The sequence below is a fragment of the Macrobrachium nipponense genome, chromosome 20 (assembly GCF_015104395.2).
Source record: "Macrobrachium nipponense isolate FS-2020 chromosome 20, ASM1510439v2, whole genome shotgun sequence".
In the NCBI taxonomy this organism is placed as follows: domain Eukaryota; kingdom Metazoa; phylum Arthropoda; class Malacostraca; order Decapoda; family Palaemonidae; genus Macrobrachium; species Macrobrachium nipponense.
In genome coordinates this window covers 13,103,042-13,129,628 of record NC_061089.1, presented here as the reverse complement: position 1 = coordinate 13,129,628, position 26,587 = coordinate 13,103,042, and the positions used below count along the sequence as shown (strand labels likewise).

The following is a 26,587-nucleotide window of genomic DNA, read 5'->3' as shown; positions in this document are numbered from 1 at the left end:
TCCACGGGCTGCTGCAGCGTCTAGCGAGGTCTGGGGCGGTCTCCACTACTACCACGGCCGCTTATGCTGCTCCCCCCCCTCTTGGTCTACACTCCCCATGCTGTGTCGGTGACGCCGTCTGCCGCTACTAGGGCCGCCGCCGTACAAGGGGGGGTTGCCGCCGCCGCCTGTTTTCTTCGTGTTGCCTGCCCCAGACTTCCGCTGTTTCCAGCAGCTCGCCCCTGGACCGGCCGCCAGTACCCAGGTTCCGCTGGCTGCCGATGATTCTACGAGGCGATCGCTGGGCCTGCCGTACCTGCCGCTGGATGTGATTCCCCGCTGTTTGGCTTGGCTGTCCCTTCTGGTCTACCGCTGCCGCTGTTCCTGCGCTCCTGAGCTGGTTGCTGTTCCTGTCGCTCCTGGTTCCTGAGCCTGTCCATGCTGGTCCTGCCCACGGTGTGTCTTCCCCAGTCCCAGGTCCTTCCGGACAGGTGCAGTCGGGCCGTGTTGCTTCGGCAATAGCCCCGGCTCCGGCCTGGATGGAGACCTGACGACTGTCCTGCGTGAGCTGACGAGGAAGAGGAAGAAAAGGAACTGTCATCTTCGTCTTCATCGTCTGCTGCTGCCTCTTCCCCTTCGACTTCTAAGGCCCATAAGCCGAAGAAGAAGGCTGCCTTTCCCCCTAAGAAGTCTCCTTCGGGAACTTCTAAGGGCCCGTCCCACCCCGGTGGGACGGGGGGTCCTTCTGCTGGTCCTCCTGCTCCTTCGTGGGAGCGGGGCCCGTCTCCCCACTTCCGTAAGGAGAGATAGACGGGGACCAGAGGAGTATCGGTTAGCTCTGTACTTCCTCGCCTGGTGCTAGCGGCGATGCCGCTACGCCAGGTTCCGGCTCGGTCTCTCTCGTTCGCGAGAGATCCCGAGTGTACGTTCTCCTTGGGAGACCGTGCAGCCAAGTTTCGGCGCCGCCCAGAGCTTTCGCTCCGGACGCCAAGACGCGGCACGGAGGCTAGAAGGGCTGGTGAGAGCCGCTCAGGTGACTCTCGCCAGGCAGCGGCCGCTCTTGCAGCGACCAGCTGGTAACCGGGTTTTCCCCCCCCCTAAGAAGGCTCCTTCGGGACCTTCTAAGGGCCCGTCTCGCTCCGGCGATTCGGGGAGCTCTTCTGCTGGTCCCTCCTGCGCCCTCGGGAACAGGGCCCGTCTCTTCTTCTACCAAGGAGAAGAAGACGGGGACCAGAGGAGTACCAGCTTCGGCTGGCACTTCCTCGCCTGGTTCTAGCGGTTCTGTTACTAAACCAGGATCCGCCTCGGCTTCTCGTTAGCGAGAAGTACCGAGTGGACGGTCTCCCGCGGGAGACCGTCCAGCCAAAGTCTTGACACCGAGCTCACTCGCCGTCAAGACCGAAGCGCGCCCAAAGGGCAGAAGACTGGCGAGAGTCGTGCAGACGACTCTCGCGCCAGGCCAGTGGACGCTCTCGCAGCGACCAGCTGGCTGCTCGGGTTGACGTGACGGTCGCTAACCACCATGGGTTGAGGCGAGGAACAGTCGTCCCCGCGGCCGTCGGTACCAGCCACGGCTGGTACCAGCGGCTCGACGCGCCGAGAGAGGACGCTCGCCGGTCTCACCGCGACAGCGAGCCTAGCAGGTCACCTGACGCGCTCCATCGGGACCGGGCGTGGAGACGGTAACCAGCAACAGCTCACCTGACGCTAGAGATCAGCGTCGACGTTCTAAGCCGAGCCTCTCGCCCCAGGCGAGCGGCAAGGCTAGGCCTGCTGCTCGATCGCTCACCCGCGGGTTGACGATCAGAGCAGCCCTCCAAGCACGCTGGTCCTGCCAGTGAGCTAGGGGGGCAGCGTCAGGTCTGCCTCTCCTGTACCTTCAACCTCCTCGGGCTACACCGGGAGGAGCGAGGTACCTATGAGTGATCGCGAGAGGTGCGCGCTCGCGATCCCGCTATGACGCCGTATGGACCAGGCACGGTTCTAGGACCGACCAGGGACATACGCGCAAGTAGCTGGAGGCGACCGTCAGGGGTCTGCCGCTGTTCCTCCTTCTCGAGGAGGAGTATCTCGGGATCTGTTTCTTGCTGGAGGGACTGGACGGTCCTACTCCGCAAGACGCGGTTACTCCCGAGATACCGAGGAATTTGCAGAAGTCATTAAGCTGATTCATCAGCATACAATGATCCCTTGCTGAAGGATTGCCGCGCCCCAGCGCCAGCAGAGCTCACGTCTCTGCTTCGAGTCGTTTTGGGGCCCAGAGAGGGAAACCAACCCAAACCCGACGGTGGCGGTTCTGCCGAGATCGAGCTTGCCGGATTCTGTCTTCGAACCGGCAGTCTCTTCTTCGTCTCCGGACAAGAAGGCTCTCTCAGTTCTGGCCGGTCGATCAAGCTACTTCCACCTCCTCTACTGCGACAGCGGCGTTTCTACGTGTCTTCGGACACCGTATTTAAATACTCCTTCGGTCCTCCTGAGAGGTTTCGACCTCGACGAGGACTGGAATGAGTCGGAGGACGGTATCGGCTCTCTCCTGTCAGGTGCCGATCAGCCCCACCCAGACGACGTTCACAGTGGCGGCAGACCCTTACCTACAGTGAGAGTTCGTAACCCTCCGCGGGAAAACGTTTTTCTCCTGACGATTACGTTTTGGTTTTCCCAACACTGAGAGGCTTGCTGGCGATGGGCTGCTCCTACTCTGTTCTCCAATCTGCGAGTTCCACTGGGAAGGCGAGCGAGTATCCAATTCCTCCCCCATTCCCCTCTCTCCTTACGGCTACGAGGGAAAGGGGAGGGATCCTACAGAGATTTCTCTGTAGGATCCCACGTTCGGGACTGCGCTACCGGGGGACCTTCGGGTCCTACCTGACGTAAGCCCCGAGTTCGTTGAGGAGGAATCCTGCCCCATTCTCGATTTCTACGGAATCGAGAGGACCACCAGCCGATATCGTTTGACGAATTCGGTGGGGTTTCGCAGACTGCTTAGAATTCTACGGAATTTCTAGCGCATTCAGAGTGTTCGAGTTTTTTACGATCTCCAACACTTAGGCGAGACCACGGTCCAAAGTGAGCGAGACGAGAATCCCCGATATGTTACACGATAATCGGGAACCTCGCCTATGCTCGAATTCCTGGAATTTCTAGCATTGGGAAGAAGACTGCTGCTGAAAGAAACTATCTCACAGTAGGCGACCAACCTGGAATAGAGAAGATCGGACGGGAATATCCAGTTTGGCTTGAACTATCGTCTTAGTATTCTGTTCACCATTGAAGCTTTCCTTCGAGGAAGACTTCCTTTTCACTCTCTTTGATAGAGATCAAAGGTGGTCGATCTCCAATTCCTTATTTTGTTTTCTTGAAGGAAAGAATTTAGGATGGAGATCGTTGTTCAGAATCCTACAAATATACTACGTATATTAACCTCGCGACATGATTCTACTAAGCAGTTGAATTGTCCGAGGGTAGGCGCATATCCTAGTTAATCTACGGATTGCGACTTAGAAGAGAAGTATTCTAATTGAACTGCAACTCGGGGTTGCCTGCAACCTCCCAGGAGTTTTCAGTTTCATTTTATATACTTATGGTTTTGTCACGACAACACCATTTCAACTTTTATATTTACCGAAATTCGTTTCGCCTAAATATAATTGCTCGAGCATATCTTTTATGCTCGGTAGTTCTAGCCGAACGCATTCCTTCGTGGAATAATGGATTAAACCTGGCAACTCAGGATGACGAGTCAGCGAGATAGCTCAGGCTCAACTACTGCGTATTTTGAACTGCCTGATAGCAGCTCAGTATCAGCTGGGCCTCCGAGATGCACGGTCAGTTATGTCTCTCTCTCCCCTGGTTTGATTGACTACCGAACCGTATCTCTGCCCAACAATCATGGACTTAGGTCTCTGATTAACGGGGATTCTCACAATAATGAAGGACCATCTCTGCTGTGACGCTAGATTCCATCGCCTTCGACATTTGCGAGAATTTTCAACAGAGATATCTCTTGGACTCTTTCATCTTTCTGTTTACCGCATGGTAACAGAGTCTGTACAAGTCTCCCGCTGCATCGCACTGCGATAATGCGAATGATTTTGCAGACATCTGAGTTTGTCTTCAAAATATCTCGTATTCGTAGGTGTACAATTGTTCATTGTTCAACCCGAATTACAAGATGTGTCAGAAGACATCGCCTACTCTCCGACCTGACAGCTCTACTTCCAATGTTCAGCCCATGAGAAGCATTCTTCAGGCGGCTTTCCCCTGTGTTTTCATTACTGAAGAACGCCCCGCTTTCATTGCAACTACGACTTCTCACCGACAGCAATGAAATAGCGGTTAGCGTTTTCAGTCATTTGTAAGCACAGGTTATGAATCTTGAGAATCCTTCTTCTCGATTCGTCTGTGAAGACGCAGGTTGCATTCAATATCTACCTTCGTCTTCAACGGTACATAGTGTTGTTTCTCCTTAGCTGAGATTCAACAACCATGAGATGTTTTTGCCTTCAGGACCTCGGTCTCTAGAAGGCAATTGACTTTCGCCTGTTGGGCACATGCCTTAAGAGAATCATCACCTCGCTGTCCGGCATTGGTGACAAACAAATACATTATTTGTTTGGTCTCTCGCATAACCCTTTAAGGCGCAAGGTCACGTGACTTACTCGGATGCTTTGGACAACTTGCCTCCTACCGAACGCAGTCAGTCGGCAGCTGTCAGAGCGCCCGAGTCAGTTACGAACTACGCTGTTGACTTAGTTCGGTTGTTACAGAGCAATCATTACTTGGTTTTAATAGCTTGTCACAGTACCCATACCATCGACACCCACCATGGAGTGTCGGTGTCCTATCCACTACCGAGAACTTCGCTGCATGGGGATAGGAGGATGCGAGAGACTTCGTGGCAAACGGACAGACCAGTATGGGTAGTGGACGGACACACAAAGTAGAGAAGAGGGATAGGTCATGCGACTATTTCCTTCTTTTCCTCTGAGGAACTGCATGACTTCTCCTGCGAAGTCAAGCATCCAGGGGATGGGGATCCGTGACGCTCGATTTCGTACCGAACTCGTAGCGAAGACTCAGAACCCTTCGGTCCCTGACGATTCGTTCGAGTCGTTCACAATCCCCTCCCTAATGGACTTCACCGCCTTCGATGCGAAGGAGATGCTGCCTTGTCCGCAAGAACTTCTCCGTGGGCGCAGGTACTGAAGGCAGGGGTCTGGTCCAACCACAAACATGCCCTTCCTTCTACCTTCGGATATTGCCCACAGGTCCTTGGATCTTTTTCCTTGGGACCCGTGGTGGCTGCTCAACACGTTGTGGTAGCGAACCCAGACCCTCGCAGGCTGAACAGCATCGAGTCCTGGTGTGACCGTAAGAATGGATGATGAATGAGAGTGTGATCTGGCTGGCTCCTCTTCCCATCTCTTTTTCTTCCCCTACTACCTGTGGTTAGAGGGACACGGTCGTCACCCTGCTGGATAAGGACAAGATGCAGGTGAGCTACTCAACAGAGCCCCATCCTATCCCTTCACCAGGGATAGGAGCGTATATCCACCCACTTCCTCCAACAATTGGGGAGGAAGTGGATGCCAGCTTGAGACAACCCATACTTTATGTTGCCTCTTGCAAACAGGAACAAGTTCTTGCTTGCTGGTACGAAGAGATACGCTTGCCTCTCTCTTAGTACTCGGCCCAGAGGTCTGACCATTGATCCTGCGGTGCACACCCCGATCAATCGGACAGAGGCTTGGATCCCTCCCTCGCTCTTACGACCAGGGAGGCATTCCAGGGATGGACGAACACCAGTCTGTTCATCAAAGACTCAGATTCCTCCCACCAAGAAGTGAGTCTTCCTATTGTTAAAGGACCGATGGTTTGTATTACGTATCGGAACAAATGACAATTTGTCGAAAATTGCATTTTCATACAATCAACTTACCTGTCAGATATATACATAGCTAAGACTCCGTCGTCCCCGACAGAAATTCAAATTTCGCGCCACTCGCTACAGGTAGGTCAGGTGATCTACCGGCCTGCCCTGGGTGGCAGGACTAGGAACCATCCCCGTTTTCTATCATATTTTCTCTGTCGCCGGTGGTATCAACATTGTTGTTATTACCTCCTGACTTGGATTCATTTTCAACACTTTGATCAGCGTTTTTTCGACTTTTGGTGACGTATTTGGATCGTGTTTTGGCATTCGCTACTCGTACTGGACTGTTTTTGGAATACTCTTTTGGATTTTTCTCAGTATGTCTGATTCTAATGTGAGTGTGAGAATGTGTGTGAATGTAGGCTGCAGGGTGAGGATACCGAAAGCTTCGGTTGATCCTCACACTGTATGCCGTAAATGTAGGGGGGTGCAGTGTTCTGCTATTAACACTTGTAAGGAATGCGAGAGTTTGAATGCAGAAGAATGGAAGACTTTGACTTCTTATTTGAAGAAGTTAGAGAGGGATAGAGTTAGAAGGCTGAAAGGTGTGAATTCAAGGCCTATTGAGCCTTTCAATAATAATTCTAACCCTACTACTGTAGATTCTCCCTATAAATCTCATTCTCAGAGTGTCTTTTCGGATTCGGCATCGGAAATCGCCAATCTGAAAGCGACGATTCGAGACATGAAGTCCAAGATGGCGGACTCGAAAGGTAAGGCTAGTGATAGTGAAAATTTTAGTGAAGTGAGCCCTATCAGTGTTGTGGAGGGGGCGTTTGATCGTCCCTGCGGCGCTCCCAGGCCTAGACCTCTTCCAAGCTCACATGCCCAGAGGAGAAGGAAAGTCGAAAGCCTTAAGGAGGTCGGGAGGGAATCCCCAACGGTCAGACGTCCCTTCAGCTAGCTTTGCTTCATGGCAGCCAGCTCAAGGGCGCTATAGAAAAAGCGTCCTTCGCGAGTGTTTCTCGTCCTCTCCCTCTCCCTCACCTAAACGAGGGTGGAAGGAGTCGAACTTATCGAGACCGCTGAAGCGTCATATGAAGCAAGACATTGATTCTAGCCCGGAGCGCTTCTCGGATGACGCCCCGTCGGCTATTAAGAAGGCGAAAGGTGGCGTCAACGTCACCTGACGCTTACGAGGAAGTACCCATCATGCTTCTCCCCGAGTGATGACGAAAGCCGTCAGGCACTAGACGTAGGAGAAGCGTCAAGGAAGATCATTATGGCGGTGCAGGAACAAACTGTCATCTCTTGTGGAGGGTTGTTTTAGCGCCCCGTCGGAAGGACGTGACGCTTCCTATTAAGAAGTCTCGTCCTCTCGCACCTGCTCGGAAGTCGTCTTGTAGAAGTGAAGCGTCAAATCAAGAGGAGCTTAGACGTGACGCTCCGTCCAAGATTGTGACGCCGAGTAGGAAGCCCTTAGAAAGCAAGCGTCTTCCAAACGCGAAGCGTCATCTAAACGTCAACAAGAGACGTCATACATGACGCTCGAGAGCGGGGAAGCGTCATACATGACGTCTTCTAAAGCGCGAGAGAAGCCGCAGGTTGTGACGCCTTCCAAGTCGATCAGAACGGGGAAAAAAGGAAAGACTTTCATTCCCTTAGCCCCTCTCCGATCAGGAGTTTGTCTCCCCCAGAAGAGGAAGTTCTGAAAGGAGAACAGAAACTCAGGATTATCACGAGTTCGAACGAAACTCGGATGATGACGATCTTGGAAGAGAGGGCTTGTCTCCAACTATAAGGTGTTGACTACCCTGCTTCTTGGAGGAATACGGAGACGAGTTGACTCCGGCTGCTCCTCCTTCTCCGCGCTCGCTCTTTTCGAGTGCGAAGGTGAAGAAGACTTCGTCTTTTCTGAAGATGAAGCCCACCATCTCGATGAAGCGGGCTTTACACGCCTTAGACGCCTGGATGAAGTCGAAGGAAGACTTAACCAGGACAGTATTTTGCATGCCTCCAGCAAGGTTTAGCTGGGAAAAGAGGCATATGGTACAAGACGGGGAGGATATGGGTATCGCTCTCTCCTTCTACTACAGAGGCAGACTTTTTCGACGTTAGTTGACGGCTTCAAGGCGTCCTAGTCTTAATTCTGCCCGCATTACTTGGAGTATTTCGGAACTAGATCATCTCCTCAAGGGACTTTTTCCATGTATTTGGAAGTCTTTCAACTTCTTGGATTGGTCCTTGGGGTGATGTCCAAGAAAGCTCACGATTCGCAGGGAATCGAACCTGAAGCCCTGTTATGCAGTTTGGTCGTGCATCGACAAAGCAGTACAAGATGGATCTTTGGAAGTCTCTGCATTATTTGGAGCAGGTCTTTTGAAGAAAGGACAGTGTAGGGCGCCTTCTTAACAAAGGCAGTCTCGCATGCGCAGAGGGCAGCTCTACTATATGCACCTCTTTCGAACTATTTGTTCCCTTCTAAGTTAGTGAAGGACGTGGCTCACTCTTTAACTGAGAAGGCGACGCAGGATCTTCTGACGCAGTCAGCTAGGAAGAAGAACCTGCTTTAGTATCGGACAAGAAAGGACCTAGCACTTCTACGCAGCCCTTTTCGAGGTGGTCCGATCTCCAGACCTCCCGCAAGAAGGAAGGCTCCAGAGAGAGAGGTAGGTCCGCCTTTCGTCCCTTTAAAAAGGGAAAATGAACATCCTCCTCCAAGCACCAGTAGGTGCCAGGCTCCTGCGACACTCCCAAGCCTAGACCTCTTCCAAGCTCACGAACACAGAGGAGAATGGAAAGTCGAAAGCCTTAAGGAGGTTGTGGGGAATCCCCAACAGTCAGACGTTCCTTAAGCTAGCTCTGCTTCGTTGCAGGCGGCTCAAGGGCACTATAGAAAGCGTCCTTCGCGAGTGTTTCTCGTCCTCTCCCTCTCCCTCACCTAAACGAGGGTGGAGGGAATCGAACTTGTCGAAAAACCGCTGAAGCGCCATATGACGCCTGACAGGGATTCTAGTCCGGAGAGTTTCTCAGATGACTCTCCGTCTTCTAGCAAGAAAGCGAAGGGGGCGTCAGCGTCACCTGAAGTGTACGCGGAAGTACCCTATCCTTTTTTCCCCACCGAGTGATGACGAAAGACGTCATGCACTGGACGTGGGAGAAGCGTCAAGAGAATCATTATAGCAGTTCAAGAGCACTGTCATCTCGAACGCAACGTCGGAAAGGACGTGTCGCTTCCAATTAAGAAGTCTCGTCCTCTCTTACCTGTTCAACGACAAGCGTTCATACAGACGGGAAACGGCTAAACGTCTTACAGAAGCGTCTAGTGCGAGAGAGAGAACAGGTGCTTACGAGAGTTTCGTAACGCCAGAGAGAAGTAAGACGTCTTTTAGAAGCGAAGCGTCATTGGAAACGGAGCATAGACATGACGCTCCGTCAATATTATGACGCCAAGGAGGACGCCTTTGGAGAGCTGAGCATCTTCCAAGCGCGAAGCGTCATCGAGGACGTCAGCAAAAGACGTCATCCATGACGCTTGGAAACAACGGGAAGCGTCATGTAAGCATGGAGAGTCTTCTAAAAATTCTAGAGAAGCCGAAGCTTATGACCGCCTTCCAAGAATATTAGAGCGGGAAAAGAGGAAGGATTATCATTCCCTTAGCCCCTCTCCTGTTAGGAGTTTTGTTTCCGCAAGAAGAAGAATGTTCGGAAAGGAGAGCGGAGACGCTTTTAGATCCCGAGTTAGAGGAAAACTCGGATAACGAATATATGGAAGAGAAGGTTTGTCTAACTAGAAGGGATTGACTAACCTTCTTCTTGAGGAGTACGGGACGAGTTGACGCCCAACACCACCCCTCTTGCCTACATTCGGAAACAGGGAGGGACGCACTCCTCGTTCCTTTACGAGCTCACGAGAGACCTATTACTTTGGACGTATCACAGTAACATCTCCCTGATGACAAGGTTCTTACAGGGAGAAAGGAATGTGAGGGCAGACAGGCTCAGCAGGAGGAACCAGGTCCTTCATACAGAATGGACTTTACACGAGGAAGTGTGTCTCGATCTCTGGTCTCTGTGGGGGAAACTCCTCAGGTGGAGTTCTTCGCAACATTTATTTCAAAAAAAAAAAAAAAAAGGCTCACAGTGTTTTGCTCGGTGGTGGAAGATCCCAAAGCACTTATGGTAGATGCCTTCCTGCTAAATTGGTCTCGAGACGTTTATGCTTCTCCCCCATTCAAAATCCGGGGGTTAGTAATGAAAAGTTTGTGGCGTCAAAGGAGACGAGGACGACGTTAATAGCCACCTTTTGGCCGGCCCAGGAATGGTTCAAGGAGGTGGTAGAGTGAAGCGTAGACTTTCCAAGATCCCTACTCGGAAGGACGGATCTTCTCATACAACCATCAAACCTCTCCGCTCTCGCTCTGACTGCCTTTCGACTATCGAAAGACTTGTCAGAGCGAGAGGTCTTTTCTCGCGAAGTAGCAAGCGCGATCGCGAGAGAACGCAGAACCTCCACTACGAAGTATACCAGTCGAAAGTGGAAGGTATTTAGAAGGAGGTGTAGATCCAAGAAGTTGTCCTCCTCCACTACCTCTATAGCGGAAATTTGCGGATTTCCGGCTATTCCTGAGAGGAAAATCTCATCTAGCCGTATCCACAATAGAGGGAGGGATAGAAGTATGCTCTCGGCTGTATTCAGGAACAGAGGATTAGATCGGGCAGATAATGAAGATCTCCCACGATCTCATAAGGTCTTTTGAGACTTCAAAGTATAAGGAACCAGTACCTCCGAACTGGAACCTAGACGTAGTTCTAAAGTATCTGTCATCGGAAAGATTCGAACCTCCTCATCGGGCATCGTTTAGAGACATTACCCGAAAATGCCTATTCCTATTATCTTTAGCTACGGCAAAAGAGATAGGGAATTGCCATGCTCTGCAGGATGAAGTAGCATTCAAGGGAGACTCAGCGATTTGCTCGTTTCAGACCCTGTTTTAGCGGAAAACGAGAATCCTACGAATCCCTGGCCTAAGTCATTCGAAGTCAAAGGCATGTCAAGTCTCGTAGGCAGAGAAACGAGAGGTCTCTCTGCCCTGTTAGAGCTCTGAAGTTCTACCTTCAGAGAAAGCATCGAATGGGAGGCTCTAGACAAGGTCTTTGGTGCGCGGTAAAAGACCCCACAAGACTGATGTCCAAGAATGCGCTGGCATTCGTTGTAAGAAACGTCATTACAGACACTCATAAGGCCTGTCCTGACGAACAGTTACAACTGTTGAGAATAGAAGCTCATGAAGTTAGAGCTATAGCGACGTCTCTCTTGTTTCTTAAGAATATGTCGTTAAAAACATAATAGATACGACATTTTGGAGATGCAACTCAGTATTTGCATCTCATTACTTGAAAGACGTGCGTGTGACATATGAGAAGTGTTTTTCTCTAGGTCCTTTCGTATCAGCGGATACGATTCTGGGTACGGGAGCAGACACCAATCCTTAAATGTTTATACTTTTCTTCTTTTTGGATATGGTCGAGTCTCTTCTAACAATAGAGGACTTAGGCTAGCACGGGCGGCCGTCTATGTTGTTCAGTAAAATTCTTGTCATATCCAATAGTTGAGTATAATTTTTGAAAATTATGTATGTGTGCGTAGTGATTTTGAGTTACGATTGTTGTGACGAGTTCGGGGATAACTCTTAACAATCTGTAGTTCTAACGTATGGTTAGGATCAGGTGGTCGGGATTGGTTGTGTGCTCCTTCATAAGGTGTATTGTCATATAAGTGGATCAGCACCCATTGACAAAGTCCTTTTAGGCTCTGCCGAGTAAGTGGGTAAGACCCCATCGGCAGACCCACCCCAAGAACTCTTGGCCATAGATCATATATCTCGCTAAAGTTTCTTGAGGTGATGCAGACTACTGGGCAAACACCCACGAAGTCTACCACCTATCAGGTAGGAACCAAGGTTTTATTTATACCTACAACATATGTTGTTTACCTGTCTATTCCATATAGAAGCTGTCTCTTACCCTCCACCCGAAGGGTGCCAATCAGCTATGTATATATCTGACCAGGTAAGTTGATTGTATGAAAATGATATTGTTATGTTACAATAAAGTTTCATACATACTTACCTGCAGATATATACAATTAAAGGCCCACCCAGCCTCCCCCCGCAGGAGACAGGTGGAAGAGAGAAAATATGATAGAAAACGGGGATGGTTCCTAGTCCTGCCACCCAGGGCAGGCCGGTAGATCACCTGACCTACCTGTAGCGAGTGGCGCGAAATTTGAATTTCTGTCGGGGACGACGGAGTCTTAGCTATGTATATATCTGCCAGGTAAGTATGTATGAAACTTTATTGTAACATAACAATATCATTTTTCCTAACTATACAAACCTGAGGTCCTTTACATATAGTCCCTCCTCATGCCACCCCTCACTCTGCGTATTTTGCATGGGCCAAAAGCAAAAGTGATTTGTTTACCTCCCAGTCGCGCGGCGCGCGACTGTCGGACAAGCAGTTAACTACCGTTCTCCCCTTGTTCGAAGCTTACGACCGTTCCAGCTGCCGCTAGCTACTTCCTATTGTTAAAGGACCTCAGGTTTGTATAGTTAGGAAAAATGCAATTGTTCCGACACGGCATACAAACCTTCGGTCCTTTTACAATAGGAAGGTACTAGCGGCAGCTGGATAGGTCGTAAGCTTTCGAACAAGGGGTTTCGGTAGTTAAACTGCTTGTCCGACAGGCGCGTCGCGCGACTGGGAGGTAAACAAATCACTTTTGCTTTCGGCCTGCTGGCGTGTAGACGTGTATCATCGCTCTCTGCCCGCTTCATCGTCGTTGCTTTCGCATGGTTGTGTTTTTCTTTTTCTATTTATCTAGTGAAACTGAATTGCAAGTACAATCATTTCATATTTATTTCCATTGAATTCAATTGTGAATTAAAGGATCTTGGTTTCTCCACGCCCTCCGATTACCCGAGTGCCGGGACTGAAGGGCGTAAGTGCGGGAATTCATTTTTCCCAGAAATGATCCTCGTATTGTGTATGCTCGGTGCCGAGGGCGGGAGAGCGCTCGCTCCGAGCTTATATTTTGGTTGGAAATGTGTAGATGAAAATCGTAAGTAAGTGCCCTTTTCATTTATATTTTTTTGACCTGTATGCTCGTTGCCGAGCGAATGCGCTCGGCACGAAAACTTATTCTGTATGGAAGTGGAATCGTTTTCATTTTCATATATTTATTTTTATTGTAGCAATACTCATTTTGGATCAGTTTCCGACACGGAAATTGATCCTTTCCCCTTTTTATTTGAATGAAGTGAAATCGCAAGTGCAGTTCTTTTTCATTTTCATATTTTATTGAGATTGCATTATTTACTTAGATCAATGTTTCCGCTATTTCCCCCCCGGGAATTGATCCTTCCCCTTTTTATTTTGTATGAAGTGAAATCGCAAGCGCAGTATTCTTTTAATTTTTAATTTTTCATATATATTTTGATTGCATCAATTCATTATGGATCAAGGTTTCCGTTCATAATCGGGAATGGATCCTTTTACCCTTGCGCTCGGTACCGAGGGCGCAAATGCGCTCGATCCGAGCCCTTATTCATTGTGAAGTGAATCGTAATGCAAGATTCTTTTTCATTTTATTCCTTTTATTATTGATTGCATCAATATTTATTTGGTTCAAGTTCCGCTCAGTCAGGGAATTGATCCTTATGCCCTTGCATTCGGGCCGAGGGCACGATTGCTCTCGGGCTCTTATTATTATTGTTGGGTACATGGGTGCTGTGCGGGGGTGAGGAACAAGAATCCCCCCGCCCCCGCTCAGCTCCCACAGATGGCCCTTCCCCTTTGGGGGGGGGAGGTTATCTGGGTTCTTCTCCTCGCCCGATCCGTCGAGCGCGGGGGAGGGCGCTTGGTGCCCGATATACAATTGTATTCGGGGTCTTCCACTCGTTCGGTGTGGGGCTTAACCCCCCCCCCCCCCAACCCCCCCCCCCCCCCCCCCCCCGCGCGAGGGGACTTCCCCCCCACTAATCACTACTACTGTTATTTCCGCAGGTGCTACTGCCACGAGGGTGGACCTTGGTGAGGTATGGGCGTCCTTCCATTTGCAGGGCGTGCTAGTGTCCAGGGGCTGCGGTTCTATGTCTGGGCCTACTGCGGTCACCCATGGAGTGTGACCACGCGCTCCAGGTGACGACGTCCCTCCTCACCTGGTGTACTCGCCTCACGTGGTAACAGTCTTGCCTACAGCCGCTGTGAAGTGCCGTTCGCCGTACCGAGAGGGAGGCGTGCCGCCGCCGCTCGTGGTTGCCGCGCTGCCGAGACCACACTTCCGATGCCCTAGAGCTCGCCCCTGGACCTGCCGCCGGTACCAGGATGTTGCTGGCTGCTGCTCCACTTCCTGTGTTTCCAGTGCTGCCTGCCGTACCTGCCGATTCTTGGCTGACTGTCCATGCAGTTGCTGCTGGCTGTCCCTGCCGTTGCTGCGCTAGCTGTCCCTGCCGTTGCTGCGCTGGCTGTCCCTACTGATGCTGTGCTGGCTGTGCCTGCTGTTCCTGAGATGCCCATACCTGCTGACGTCGTCCCTGTTCGTGGTGGTACTACCCCAGACTTTGGTCTGTCTGTACAGGTCGTCCGGGCCCTGTGGCTCGGCTACAGCAGCCCCGGCTCCGCCCTGGATAGCAGATCTTACGTCTGTCCTGAGGAAGCTGACGAAGAAGAGGAGGAAGGTGTCGTCGTCGTCGTCTTCATCTTCTTCATCGTCGTCGGCTGCCGCCTCTTCCCCTTCGACTTCTAAGGCTTCACAGCCGAGGAAGAAGAAGGTTGCCTCCTCCCTCCTAAGAAGTCTCCCTCGGGAGCTTCTCGGGACCCGTCTCACCTCGGTGAGACGGGAGGGTTCCTTCCGCTGGTCCTCCTGCTCCTTCGGGAGCGGGGCCCGTCTCTTCTTCCGCAAGGAAGAAGACTACGGGGACCAGAGGGGTACCGGCTAACACCGGTACTTCCTCGCCTGGTGTCAGTGGTTCTGCCACTGCATCAGGGTCCGTCTCGGCCTCTCGTTCGCGGGAGGTACCGAAGTGTAACGGTCGCCTACCAGCGACCGTGCAGCCAGGAACCAGACCTCTGAGCCCGCTCAGCGTCAGGTTCACGGCACGGGGCGGAAGACTGGTGACAGCCGCTCACGCGACTCTCACCAGACCAGCTCTCGCTCTTGCGGCGACCAGCTGGCTACCCGGGGACGTGACGGTCCACGACCGGCCACGGGCTGAGGCTGGGAAGAGGTCCCCCCGTTCGCCGTGCCAGCCACGGCTGGAACCAGCGACGTGACGTGCCGTGAGGACAAGCACCGGTCTCACTGTGACAGTGGAGCCTGCAGGTCGCCTGACCGTCGGTTCTCACAGAGAGCGATCGGGTACGGCAACCAGCACCAGCTCTTCTGACACTCGAGATCGGGGCCGCTGTGCTCAGTCCACCCGCCGTTCTCCACAGCGAGACGGTTCGACCAGGCCTGCAGCTCGATCGCCACCGCGGGTTGACGATCGCCTGCAGCCCTCATGCCTGCTGGTTCTGCCAGCGAGCGAGGAGGGAGCGTCAGGTCTGCCTCTCCCGTACCTTCAACCTCCTCGGGTTACACCGGGAGGAGCGAGGTATTGAGGAGTGATCGTGGGAGGGGTGCGCCCCTCATGATCCCACCACGACGCCCTACGTGCCAGGCACGGTTCTTGGACCGGCCAGGACGTTATGCGCAAGTGGATGGAGAAGACCGAGAGGGCTGTCGCTGTTCCCCCTTCTTAGGAGGAAGGTTCTCGGAATATGCTCTTGTTCGAAGGGCTTAACGGTCTACTCTGCAAGATGCTATGACTTCCGAGATCCAGAGGAACTTTGCCGAGGTTATGGCGCTGATTCGTCAGCACAACGACCTCGGGGAAGGATCGCCGCTCCCACCAGCAGAGCCACGTCTCGGCTCGAGTCGTTTTGGGGCCCGAGAGGGAACCCAAATCGACGGTGGGTCTGCCGCGATCGGAGCTTGCCGACTGTGTTGAACCAGGTAGTCTCTCGTCTCCGGACAAGAAGGCTCTCTCAGTTCTGGCCGGTCGAACAAGCTACTTCACCTCCTCTACTGCGACAGAGGCGTTTCTACGTGTCTTCGGACACCGTATCTGAATACCCCTTCGGTCCTCCTGAGAGGTTTCGACCTCGACGAGGACTGGAATGAGCCGGAGGACGTATCGGCTCTCTCCTGTCAGGTGTCGATCAGCCCCACCCAGACGACGTTCACAGTGGCGGCAGATCCTTACCTACAGTATGAGTTCGTAACCCAACCTCTCGGGAAAACGTTTTCTCCTGACGATACATTTTCCCAGGCTCTGAGAGGCCATCGCCGTAAGGCGATGGCTGCTCCTTTTCTTCTCCAACTGCTAGTTCCGCTGGGAAGGCGAGCCAGTATCCAATTCCTCCCCCATTCCCCCCTCTCTCCTTACGGCTACGAGGGAAAGGGGAGGGATCCTACAGAGATTTCTCTGTAAGATCCCACGTTAGGGGCTGCGCTACCGGGGGGACCTTCGGGTCCTACCTGACGTAAGCCCCGGTCGTTGAGGAGGTATCCTGCCCCTTTCTCGATTTCTATCGGGTAATCGAGAGGACCACCAGCCGATATCGTTTGACGAATTCGGTGGGGGGTTTCGCAGAGTGCTTAGAATTCTACGGAATTTCTAGGCGCACTCAGAGTGTTCGAGTTTTTTTAACGATCTCCAAACACTTAGGCGAGACCACGGTCCAAAGTGAGCGAGAATCCCCGATAATTGTTACACGATAATCGGGAACCTCGCTTATGCTCGAATTCCTGTAATTTCTAGCATTTGGAAGAAGACTGCTGCTGAAAGAAGAGTATCTCACAGTAGGCGATTAACCTGGAATAGAAAGAACGAACGGAGGGAACTTCCAGTTTGGCTTGAACTATCGTCTTCGGTATTCTGTTCACCATTGAAGCTTTCCTTTGGGAAAGACTTCTCCTTCACTCTCTTGACTAGAGAACGAAGGCGGTCGATCTCCAATCCTTATTCTCATTCCTCGAGAGGAAAAGAATTTAGGATGGAGGTCGTGGTACAGAACCTACAAAATATACTACGTATATTACCCTTGCGACATGATTCTTTTAACAGTTGAATTGTCCGGGGGGTAGGCGCATACCGTAGTTAACTCTACGGTTTGTGACCGAGACGAATTGTATCTTAATTGAACTGCAACTCGGGGTTGCCTGCAACCTCCCAGCAGTTATCAGTTTCGATTTTAGATACTTGGTATTGTCATGACAACACCAAATCAGCTTTTGTATTTACCGAAATCCGTTTCATTTAAATATAATTGCTCGAGCGTATTCTTTATGCTCGATGGTTCTAGCCGAACGCATTCCTTCGTGGAATAATGGATTACCTGGCAACTCAGGATGACGAGTCACCGAGAGCTACTGCGTATTGAACTGCCTGATAGCAGCTCAGTATCAGCTAGGTCTCGGAGATGCACGGTCGGTTACGTCTCTCTCTCCCCTGGTTTGATTGACTACCGAACCGTATCCTGCCCAAACAAATCATGGACTTAGGTCTCTGATTAACGGGGATTCTCGCAATAATGAAGGACTATCTACTGCTGTGACGCTCAATTTCATCGCCTTCGACATTGCGAGAATTTTCAACAGAGATATCTCTTGGACTCTCATCTTTCTGTTTACCGCACGGTAACAGAAGTCTGTACTAGTCTCCCGCTGCATCGCACCGCGATAATGCGAATGATTTTTGCAGACATCTGAGTTTGTCTTCAAAATATCTCGTATTCGTAGGTGTGCAATTATTCATTGCTCGCCCCCGAATTAACAGATGTGTCAGAAGACATCGCCTACTCTCCGACCTGACAGCTCTACTTCCAAATGTTTCAGCCCATGAGAAGCAGTTCTTCAGGCAGTATTTCCCTGTCTCTTCATTACTGAAAAGCGCTCCGCTTTTATTGCAACTACGATCCTCACCGGACAGCAATGAATAGCGGTTAGCGTTCTCAGTCTTTGTGGCACAGGTTCAGAATCTTGAGAATCCTTCTCTCGGTTCAGCTGTGAAGACGTAGGTTGCTTTTTCTGTACACCTTCGTCTTCAACGACACATAGTGTTGTTTCTCCTTAGCTGAGAATCAACTATACTATGAATATCTTGCCATCAGGGACCTCGGTCTCTAGAACGGCAATTGACTTTCGCCTGTTGGGCACATGCCTTAAGAGAATCATCACCTCGCCTTCCTGGCATCGGTGACGAACAAATTATTTGTTTAGTCTCTTGGCATAACCCTTTTAAGGCGAAGGTCAACGTGACTTGCTAGGGCGCTTGGACAACCTTGCCTCCTACCGAACGCAGTCAGTCGGCAGCTGTCAGAGCGCCCCAAGTCAGTTACGAACTTCGCTGTGGACTTAGTTCGGTTTGTTCCATAACAGTCTTTTCTTCGTCCTAACGGCTTGTCACAGTACCCATACCATCGACACCACCATTGAGTGTCGGTGTCCCTATCCACTACCGAGAAGAACTTCACTGCATGGGGATAGGAGAATGTGAGACACTTCGCTGCAGACGGACGGATAGACCAGTATGGGTACAGGACATCACCGAAGTCGAGAAGAGGGATAGGTCATACGACCATTCCCTTCTTTTCCTCTGAGGTAATTGCATGACTTTTCCTGCGAAGTCAAGCATCCAGGGGATGGGGATTCGTGACGCTCGATTTCGTTACCGACTTCGTAGCGAAGACTCAGAACCCTTCGGTTCCTGACGATCGGTTAGAGTCCTTCACAATCCCCTCCCTAATGGACTTCACCGCCTTCGATGCGAAGGAGATGCTGCTTTGTCCTGTGAAAGCACGACCGCTTTCTGAAGAAACTCGACATCCCAGGCTGAGTGTTGAAGACTCTTCGTCAGCACCAAGATGACCTAGAAGTACACTCCCTCGAGTTACACAAGAACTTCTCCGTGGCGCAGGGGTACTGAGGCAGGGGTCTGGTACAACCAGACCACTGGCACCTCCTTCTACCTTTTGGATATTGCCCACAGGTCCTTGGATCGTTTTCCTTCGGGACCCGTGGTGGCTGCTCAACACGTTGTGTAGCTAACCCAGACCCTAGCAGGCTGAACAGCATCGAGTCCTGGTGTGACTGTAAGAATAGATAAGTGAATGAGAGAGTGACTGGCTTCTCTTCCTATCTTTTTCTCCCCCTCTACCTGTGGGTAGAGGGATACGGTCATCACCTGCTGGATAAGGGACGAGATGCCGGGTGAGCTACTCGACAGAGCCCCATCCTATCCCTTTTCACTAGGGATGGGAGCGAATATCCACCACTTCCTCCTACGGAAGGGGGGGGAAGTGGATGCCAACAAGAGACAAACCATAACTTTATGTTGCCTCTTGCAAATAGGAACTTGTTCTTGTTTGCTGGTACGAAGAGATACGCTTGCCTCTCTCTTAGTACTTGGTCCAGAGGTCTGACCATTGATCCTGCGGTGCACACCCCGATCAATCGGACAGAGGCTTGGATCCCTCCCTCGCTCTTACGACCAGGGAGGCATTCCAAGGTTGGGCGAACACCAGTCTGTTCACAAAAGACTCAGATTCCTCCCACCAAGAAGTGAGTCTTCCTATTGTAAAAGGACCGAAGGTTTGTATGCCGTGTCGGAACAAATGACAATTTGTCCAAAATTGCATTTTTCCTAACTATACAAACCTGAGGTCCTTTTACACATAGTCCCACCTCATGCCACCCCTCACTCTGCAGTTTTTGCTTGGGCCAAAAGCAAAAGTGATTTGTTTACCTCCCAGTCGCGCGCGCGCGCCTGTCGGACAAGCAGTTAACTACCGAACCCCTTGTTCGAAAGCTTACGACCTATCCAGCTGCCGCTAGTACCTTCCTATTGTAAAAGGACCTCAGGTTTGTATAGTTAGGAAAAATGCAATTTGGGACAAATTGTCATTTTTCGACAAATTGTCATTTTAGAAAATAAAATAAAATTATTTGTTAGAAAAAACATAAGTTGGTAAAATTTTGATTGTCATGTACAAGAGGCCCCACAACGGGATACAAATAGTAATTTTCAGCTTCTCGTGGAAGGTAGGGAAAATGTTTTAGATTTTTTTTTCTTCCACCATGTGTGTTTGCATATCTTATTCTTTCCATTGATGTGTTTTTTTCATAAATTGGCAGATCTCAAAGTTTACCGGCCTGAGGAGCTGCATATTGATTATTTTACCTGTCCACTAAGGGTTAAAAAAAGTGTGTTAACTGTCCTGAGATTTGAATATATATTATGTCCCTATTTGTAAGAATGTAAGTTTCATTACAATCTTAGTATGTTACTTCCACTTAATTTTCTTAGCTATCAAGGCATTAAATACTGTCAAAAAAAAACCATAATGATTCTGAAAGGAGTATTGAAAATTTCAGTTACTTCCATTTATGAATTTTTTCATATATTTCAGCCAATAGATGCATCTGATGACTCATTTTGGGATCAATTTTGGGGTGATCATGTGACGACTATCCAGGATGTCTTTGCCCTTATTCCTGCAGCAGAAATACGATCGTTAAGAGAGGAAGCTCCTTCTAATTTAGCCACATTATGCTATAAAGCAGTGGAGAAGTTAGTGAGGGCTGCAGACACAGGCTGTTCTACTCATCAAGAACAACAAGTTGGTGAGTTTCATAACACTACTATGAATTACCTTCTATTTTTGCTAAAATGTTTTCACAGAAGTTACAAGTCATTGCTTTACAGATGTCTTATTTATTGTCATAATATGTCAGAGATGGTATCAGATTTAAAGTTTGTTACTAGAGTTGTTAGCTAGTGACATGAAGTGGCTCTTGGCCACAATATCTCCTCATATTCTATTTACATATTGTCACACTTTGTGTTTTTGCAATAAGAGTATATATATATATATATATATATATATATATATATATTATATATATATATATATATATATATATATATATATATATATTATATATATATATATTATATATATATATATATAATAAATACAGGCAGTCCCCGGGTTTCGACAGGTTCGGCTTACGACTTTCCAAAGTTAAGGCGCTTTTCAATTATATTCATCAGAAATTATTTCCAGGGTTACGACGCCTACAACGCTCATCTGCCAGAAGAAATAGGACACCAAAAATGCAAAATAATCAATATTTGAAGCTTTTGTTTATGAAAAATGCAATAAGAATGCAGTTTACATAGTTTTTAATGCACCCAAAGCATTAAAAGTAAGGTATTCTTAGGATTTTTGATGATGTTACGGCTTACAACAATTTTTGGCTTACAACACGTCTCAAGAACGGAACCCCAGTCGTAACCCAGGGACTGCCTGTATGTGTATATATATATATATATATATATATAATATAAATATGTATGTGTGTGTGTAAATCGTATATATCTATATATATATATATATATATATATATATATATCATATAATATATATATATATATAGAATATGTGTGTGTGTGTGTATATACATACATACATAAGATATATATAGCTATAGTATATATATATATATAGCTATATATATATATATATATATATATAATATATATATATACATATATATATATATGTATATATTATAGTATATATACTATATATATACACTACAACTACTATCCGACTACAACCTGCTCGACATACGACCACTCGTACTTACAACCTTACTTCAGACAGTTGACCATTGAGTTACTTGGCACTGCGCCATCTCATGAGAACTCTCATCACTCAGGCATGAGAACTCTCATCACTCAGGCAGCATCAGTTTGAGTTACCCTGCCCTATCTGCAGCATCATTTGGTATTAACTGTACTGTAGACTGAATTGCAAACCAATTTACGTAAGAATCGACTTCTGACATGCATGCAAGAACCTAACCCCATTGTAACTCAATGCCTGATTGTACGTAATATATACTATTACATAAAGGATTAAAATGTATTAGTAGAAGTACATTATGGTAAAAAGATTGAAATAATTATTGTACATTACATTACAGTACTAAGTAGGCACTTTTATATAGCAAAGGTTTGATAGTATACCCTACCCAGTATGTTGGCCACTTTCTAAGGTTCGACTTACATCCATTCTGACTTACAACCAGTGGGTCGGAACCAAACTTGGTTGTAAGTAGGATAGTACTTGTATGTACATTATAGGGTTTTATTTAGATTAAAATCCCACCTTCACTTAAGTTTCTCTAAAATTACCATTAAAATTAAAAAAACAAAAAATTTGTGAAGTGGAAATGTGTAAATTATCATTTTGCCTAACCTACTTAGTCCAACTTTGGCTTGAGCACTACCAGGGATTTACCAATCCTGGCTAAAAGCATATGCATCTGCTGCTTCACATAAATGACTTGGTAGTATTTTGTAACTATTATATTGAAAATGTACTCTGTTGCCTGCAAAATCTCTGGTTGAAAATTAAAGTTATTACTTGATTTCTCTTCAACAGTTGGTTTAATAGATTCTTTTGTGCACGATATCTAGTCCTAGGGATGTTTTTAAGAGCATCAGAATCTCAAGGCTAACCACTAAATCCTTACAGATATTAATACCTTCCAGTCTTGCTACTAGTCTTAAAATTTTATTTTTGTTCTTATGTACCAAGTCTGGATCATCACCATTCATATCAGTATTGTTTCCTCCAATGTACAGGATAACAATGTCTGGGATAAACATCAGTAATCTAGCCACCAGTACAGAATCCATTAAATTGTCACACACTTCCCATTATTTTCCAAAGGTGTGACAATAGTATAAGGGCTGCTTTAGCCTCACATCACTCTTGCTACAACATCCTGTCATAAAATGACTTAGATGTTTTACATGGCAGTGTCCTACCACAGCAACTTTTTGCCCAGAGTGGAATACATCTAGGTAGGCTGTAGCCATTTTCTCAAACGTTATCTTCTCAAAGAAAAAAATAGAAAGAAAGGTTCAAATTCTCACCAAGATATACTAGCAAAGGATTAGGTTTCCAATAGGATAGGTGATGATTGACCAAATCAGTCCTACTAAAGATCCATTCAGGATAGGCTAACACGTGACTATGTAATTGTAATATGGCCACCGCCATCAGCCGGTCACAACAATCCTTAAAATTCACAAATGCTATCTATACAGATCACTGATGTAATAACAAATCACAATAATCCTAGTCACAGTACCATTTTATTATGACTCCGTCAAAATAACTAGAGCATTTCAAATCACAAGGGATCATATAGCCTAATTTTAACTGAAACGCACTAACCAAATCACAGCCTAAGTTCTGTACTATGACACCCAGATTGCTTTACTCATTCTAAATAACATTCAAGACATTGCACTGCATTGTGCATGTTAATAAGTATATACATGTAAATGATATTAACTGTAAATGTGAATGGCAGACTTGTTATCTCTAGCATGGATTATCTAAGATCGGCATTAGCATGGTCTCCCTCTCAATAATTCTCATCCAAAGAACATCAGAAAATTCTCCCCATCATTAGATATGCATATCCCCTAAAGGAAATTCCCTGAATGAACTTTAAGATAGGAATACTCAAGTGGTTTAGGGTCGGAGATCCTGATAACTTCTTGGATCGTATGACAACTTGTTGTCTGAAGGGTAACTTAACTATGACTGATTATGTGAGTCATTCCCAGTAGAATTGCACTGTACAAAGACTGCAACAAGACTGAATTCACAGTTGCGGCTGACCAACAACAAATGTCCAACTAAAAATCAAATCAACAAACAACCAACGACTGATACCCTGTTGCTGTTGCACACTCACCTACAAACTATCGTACGTGAAATAACCAAACACAACACTTTTCCCAACTAAATACAAATATACAACAAAACACAATATCTTCCTTCATGCAATACACATTAGCACTTTATGTGAATAAGAGAAAGATACACAAACTTTATTAGTAAAACCTATGGCAAGGAACAAGCTCTCTTGTCGAAGTTTCGACATTGGGAAGTACTTATCTTGATCAGTAGGTAAGATTCATCCCAAATATATAATTGTTCATACGTGAACAAACCTTCGGTCTCAACAATAGGATAATTTCTAGTGCCTAGCCGGATCCGGTTAAATTGCAGATGAAAGCAAAGAATCTTGTGAGTTCTGGCAACGTGCATATATCGGGTGAATAGTGGTCAAGGACCACACATTACGCCACCACGTCAGTTATTTCTTAACCGCCTGGGTGAGAGTTGTGGTTGACCTCTCTCGGTCTTTACCCGGTTCATTGCGTGTTTCGATTGTGTTTTGTGTGTGTTCTGTTATTATGGCTTCTTCTGCTCTTTCTCGGCCTTGTCAACGTGTGTGCCCTGGAACTCCATGTTTTCCGTGTTCTCGTTTTTGGCTTCGGCTGCAACCGATCCCCACTTCTCTTGTAGTAGGTGTCGCTCTAATGTTTGTACAATAACGAATCCCTGCACGGAATGCCGTGCGTGGCCTAAAGAGCAGTGAAAGTTGTTTTATAGTAAGAGGGAGTATCGTAGGGTTTCTACTCTTTCCTTTGTGGGAGGGTTTTTCTTCTCCTCTTCCCGATGCTTCGTCTCCTGCTGCAATCACACCCCATAGTAGTGTTGTGCCTTTATCCCCTTCCTTTTCTTCCACTGATTCGTTGTTGGAAGTAACGGGAGGCCCTCAGGCTGATTTTTGTAATGTTGCCCCTTCTTCTTCGGGAGTTAATTTGATTCCCGAGAGGGAGGAGGCTTTTTCATCATTGTCTTTTATTGCAGAGTCGGAGGCGTCCAAGATAGTGGCGCTTTGGAAGATGCTCGGGCTACGGGGTTCTTCATCCTTGGAGGGTTTGCTGATGCACTTCATGGATGCTCACTACCCCCCTCATGCTGTCCAGGCCCCCCCCACCCCCCCCCCCCCCCCCCTCCTCCTGGTCTCATCTTTATGGGTAGCCGAGGTCAGCCATTTTGTATTGCTCCGCCAGTGACAGTTGCCGCTTCTTTGAGTCAGAGGGAAGCCATGGCTTCAGCCCCGCTAGTGACGTCATGGGGTCATTCATTTTGTATCCCTCCGCCAGTGGCGTCTGCTTCCCGTTCGGATCGAGGGGAAGCTGTGACGTCATCGCCGCCTTTGACGTCACTCCCAGTCATCTGCACTGCGCTGCCTCGCTCATCTGTGTCATCATTGTTTGCTGCCGTGAAGTCATCTCTGCCATCCAGTTCGCTGCATCTCCCTTCCATGTCATCGGAGCCGTATCTTGCTGATCCATCTGAGGCTTTATCCAAGTGGCTCCTAAGAGATTAGACTCTGTTTTGGAAGATAAATTGGCTGCCATGTCAGCTGGGAGGACTGGAAGGAATCGTGTTGCATCGCCCCCGCCTCCTGCGAAGAAATTGTGTAAGGAGCCAGTGCTGTCTTCCTCTCCTTCTCCCCCATCCCAGCCGCGTCAGTGTATCAAGCGTTGGAAGGCGAAGGACTTTGCCCTTTCTTCACCTGCGAGTGAGGAACAACACGCCCTTGTTCCTGAGAGTGTTGGTGTTTCGGAGAGTGTTAGTGAGCTCTGCAGTGGCTACTTCGTCCTCTGCATCGAGTCGCGAGCGTGTTGCAACCTCCCCCGTTTGTGCACATGTTGCAGGCACTCCCACTTCTCCTTCTCCAGGGCCTATTCGTCGCCGAAAAGATCTCAAGGCCCCTGTCAAGAGGTCAAAGGTTGTGAGTGCGGAGTTGGTGCAGCAGGTGTGTTTTCCTGCCCCTCTCACTGGTACTTCCAGGAGTTCGACTCTGAGGGATTCTCATTCGATCTCAAGTGTTCAGGATTCCTCTCCAACTCACGTTCTTATGTCTGCCATGCCCGTACCCGTTCACAGCCATGTTAAAGAGTCATCTGTTGGGAGAGTGCGTAGTGATGTTCCTGGTGTTGTGGTTGGTTCATCGCAGGAGTTGGCGCTTGGATCCAGCCCAGACAGGTTAATTGGTGTTTCTGGCTGTTTGGCTGCTGGTTCTTCCATTAATTTAAACAAGGACGGCACTTTAGATGAGCCTACACACCCTTCTCGTCGTCGGTCTCCATTGCTGGAGCAGGAGGAGGGAGTCACGCAAGAGTTTTTTTCTTCCTTTTCAGAAGTTGTTGATCTCATTCGTGGATTCAACAATTTGGAGAGTAGGACTCAGGCTTGATCGTCTTACACTCCTTCTTGCTTGGAAACCTTCATGGGAGCTACGTAGAATCCCAAGTCATCGTTTCAACTTCCCTTGTCTGGGCACGTCCAGTCAGTCTGCACATAGGTTAACGACTCTGTTTCAGATCGGGACGGTTCGCTTCACTCTAGGGGCTGTGCCAAGCTGCTACCCCCGCCTCTCACGAGGCATAGGAAGTACTATGCTACAAACTCTGCCTTTTTGATGTCGCGTCATCTTAACCTGGACGTTATTCGTCTGAAGCCAGGATTGACTTTGGAGCAGTGAGGTCGGTGGCTCCATCCTTGTCACCACAGGGTGCCTCAGCGTTGGAATCTATGGCAGCCTCCATGTTGCAGACGGTTTCTTGGCTGGACTTTGGTCTATGGTCATTGCTAAGATAGCTTCTGACAGGTCCCTAGAAGGGTTGGTGAGTGCGTCCTCTCTTCCCAGCTTGTTGCAGTCCAGAGGCAAGGCGTTTATGT

The 26,587-nt window shown here is 48.5% G+C and overlaps 1 protein-coding gene across 2 annotated transcripts in view; it reads left to right on the top strand.

The window, feature by feature from the left end:
* Positions 1 to 26,587, top strand: part of LOC135221776 (protein HID1-like) — a 476,459-nt gene that overhangs the window by 21,491 nt on the left and 428,381 nt on the right. For both annotated transcript variants that reach the window (XM_064259610.1, XM_064259621.1), the window contains exon 2: positions 20,366 to 20,579. In XM_064259610.1, the coding sequence (XP_064115680.1) occupies positions 20,366 to 20,579 (214 nt within the window). The remainder of the gene's footprint in view (positions 1 to 20,365; positions 20,580 to 26,587) is intronic.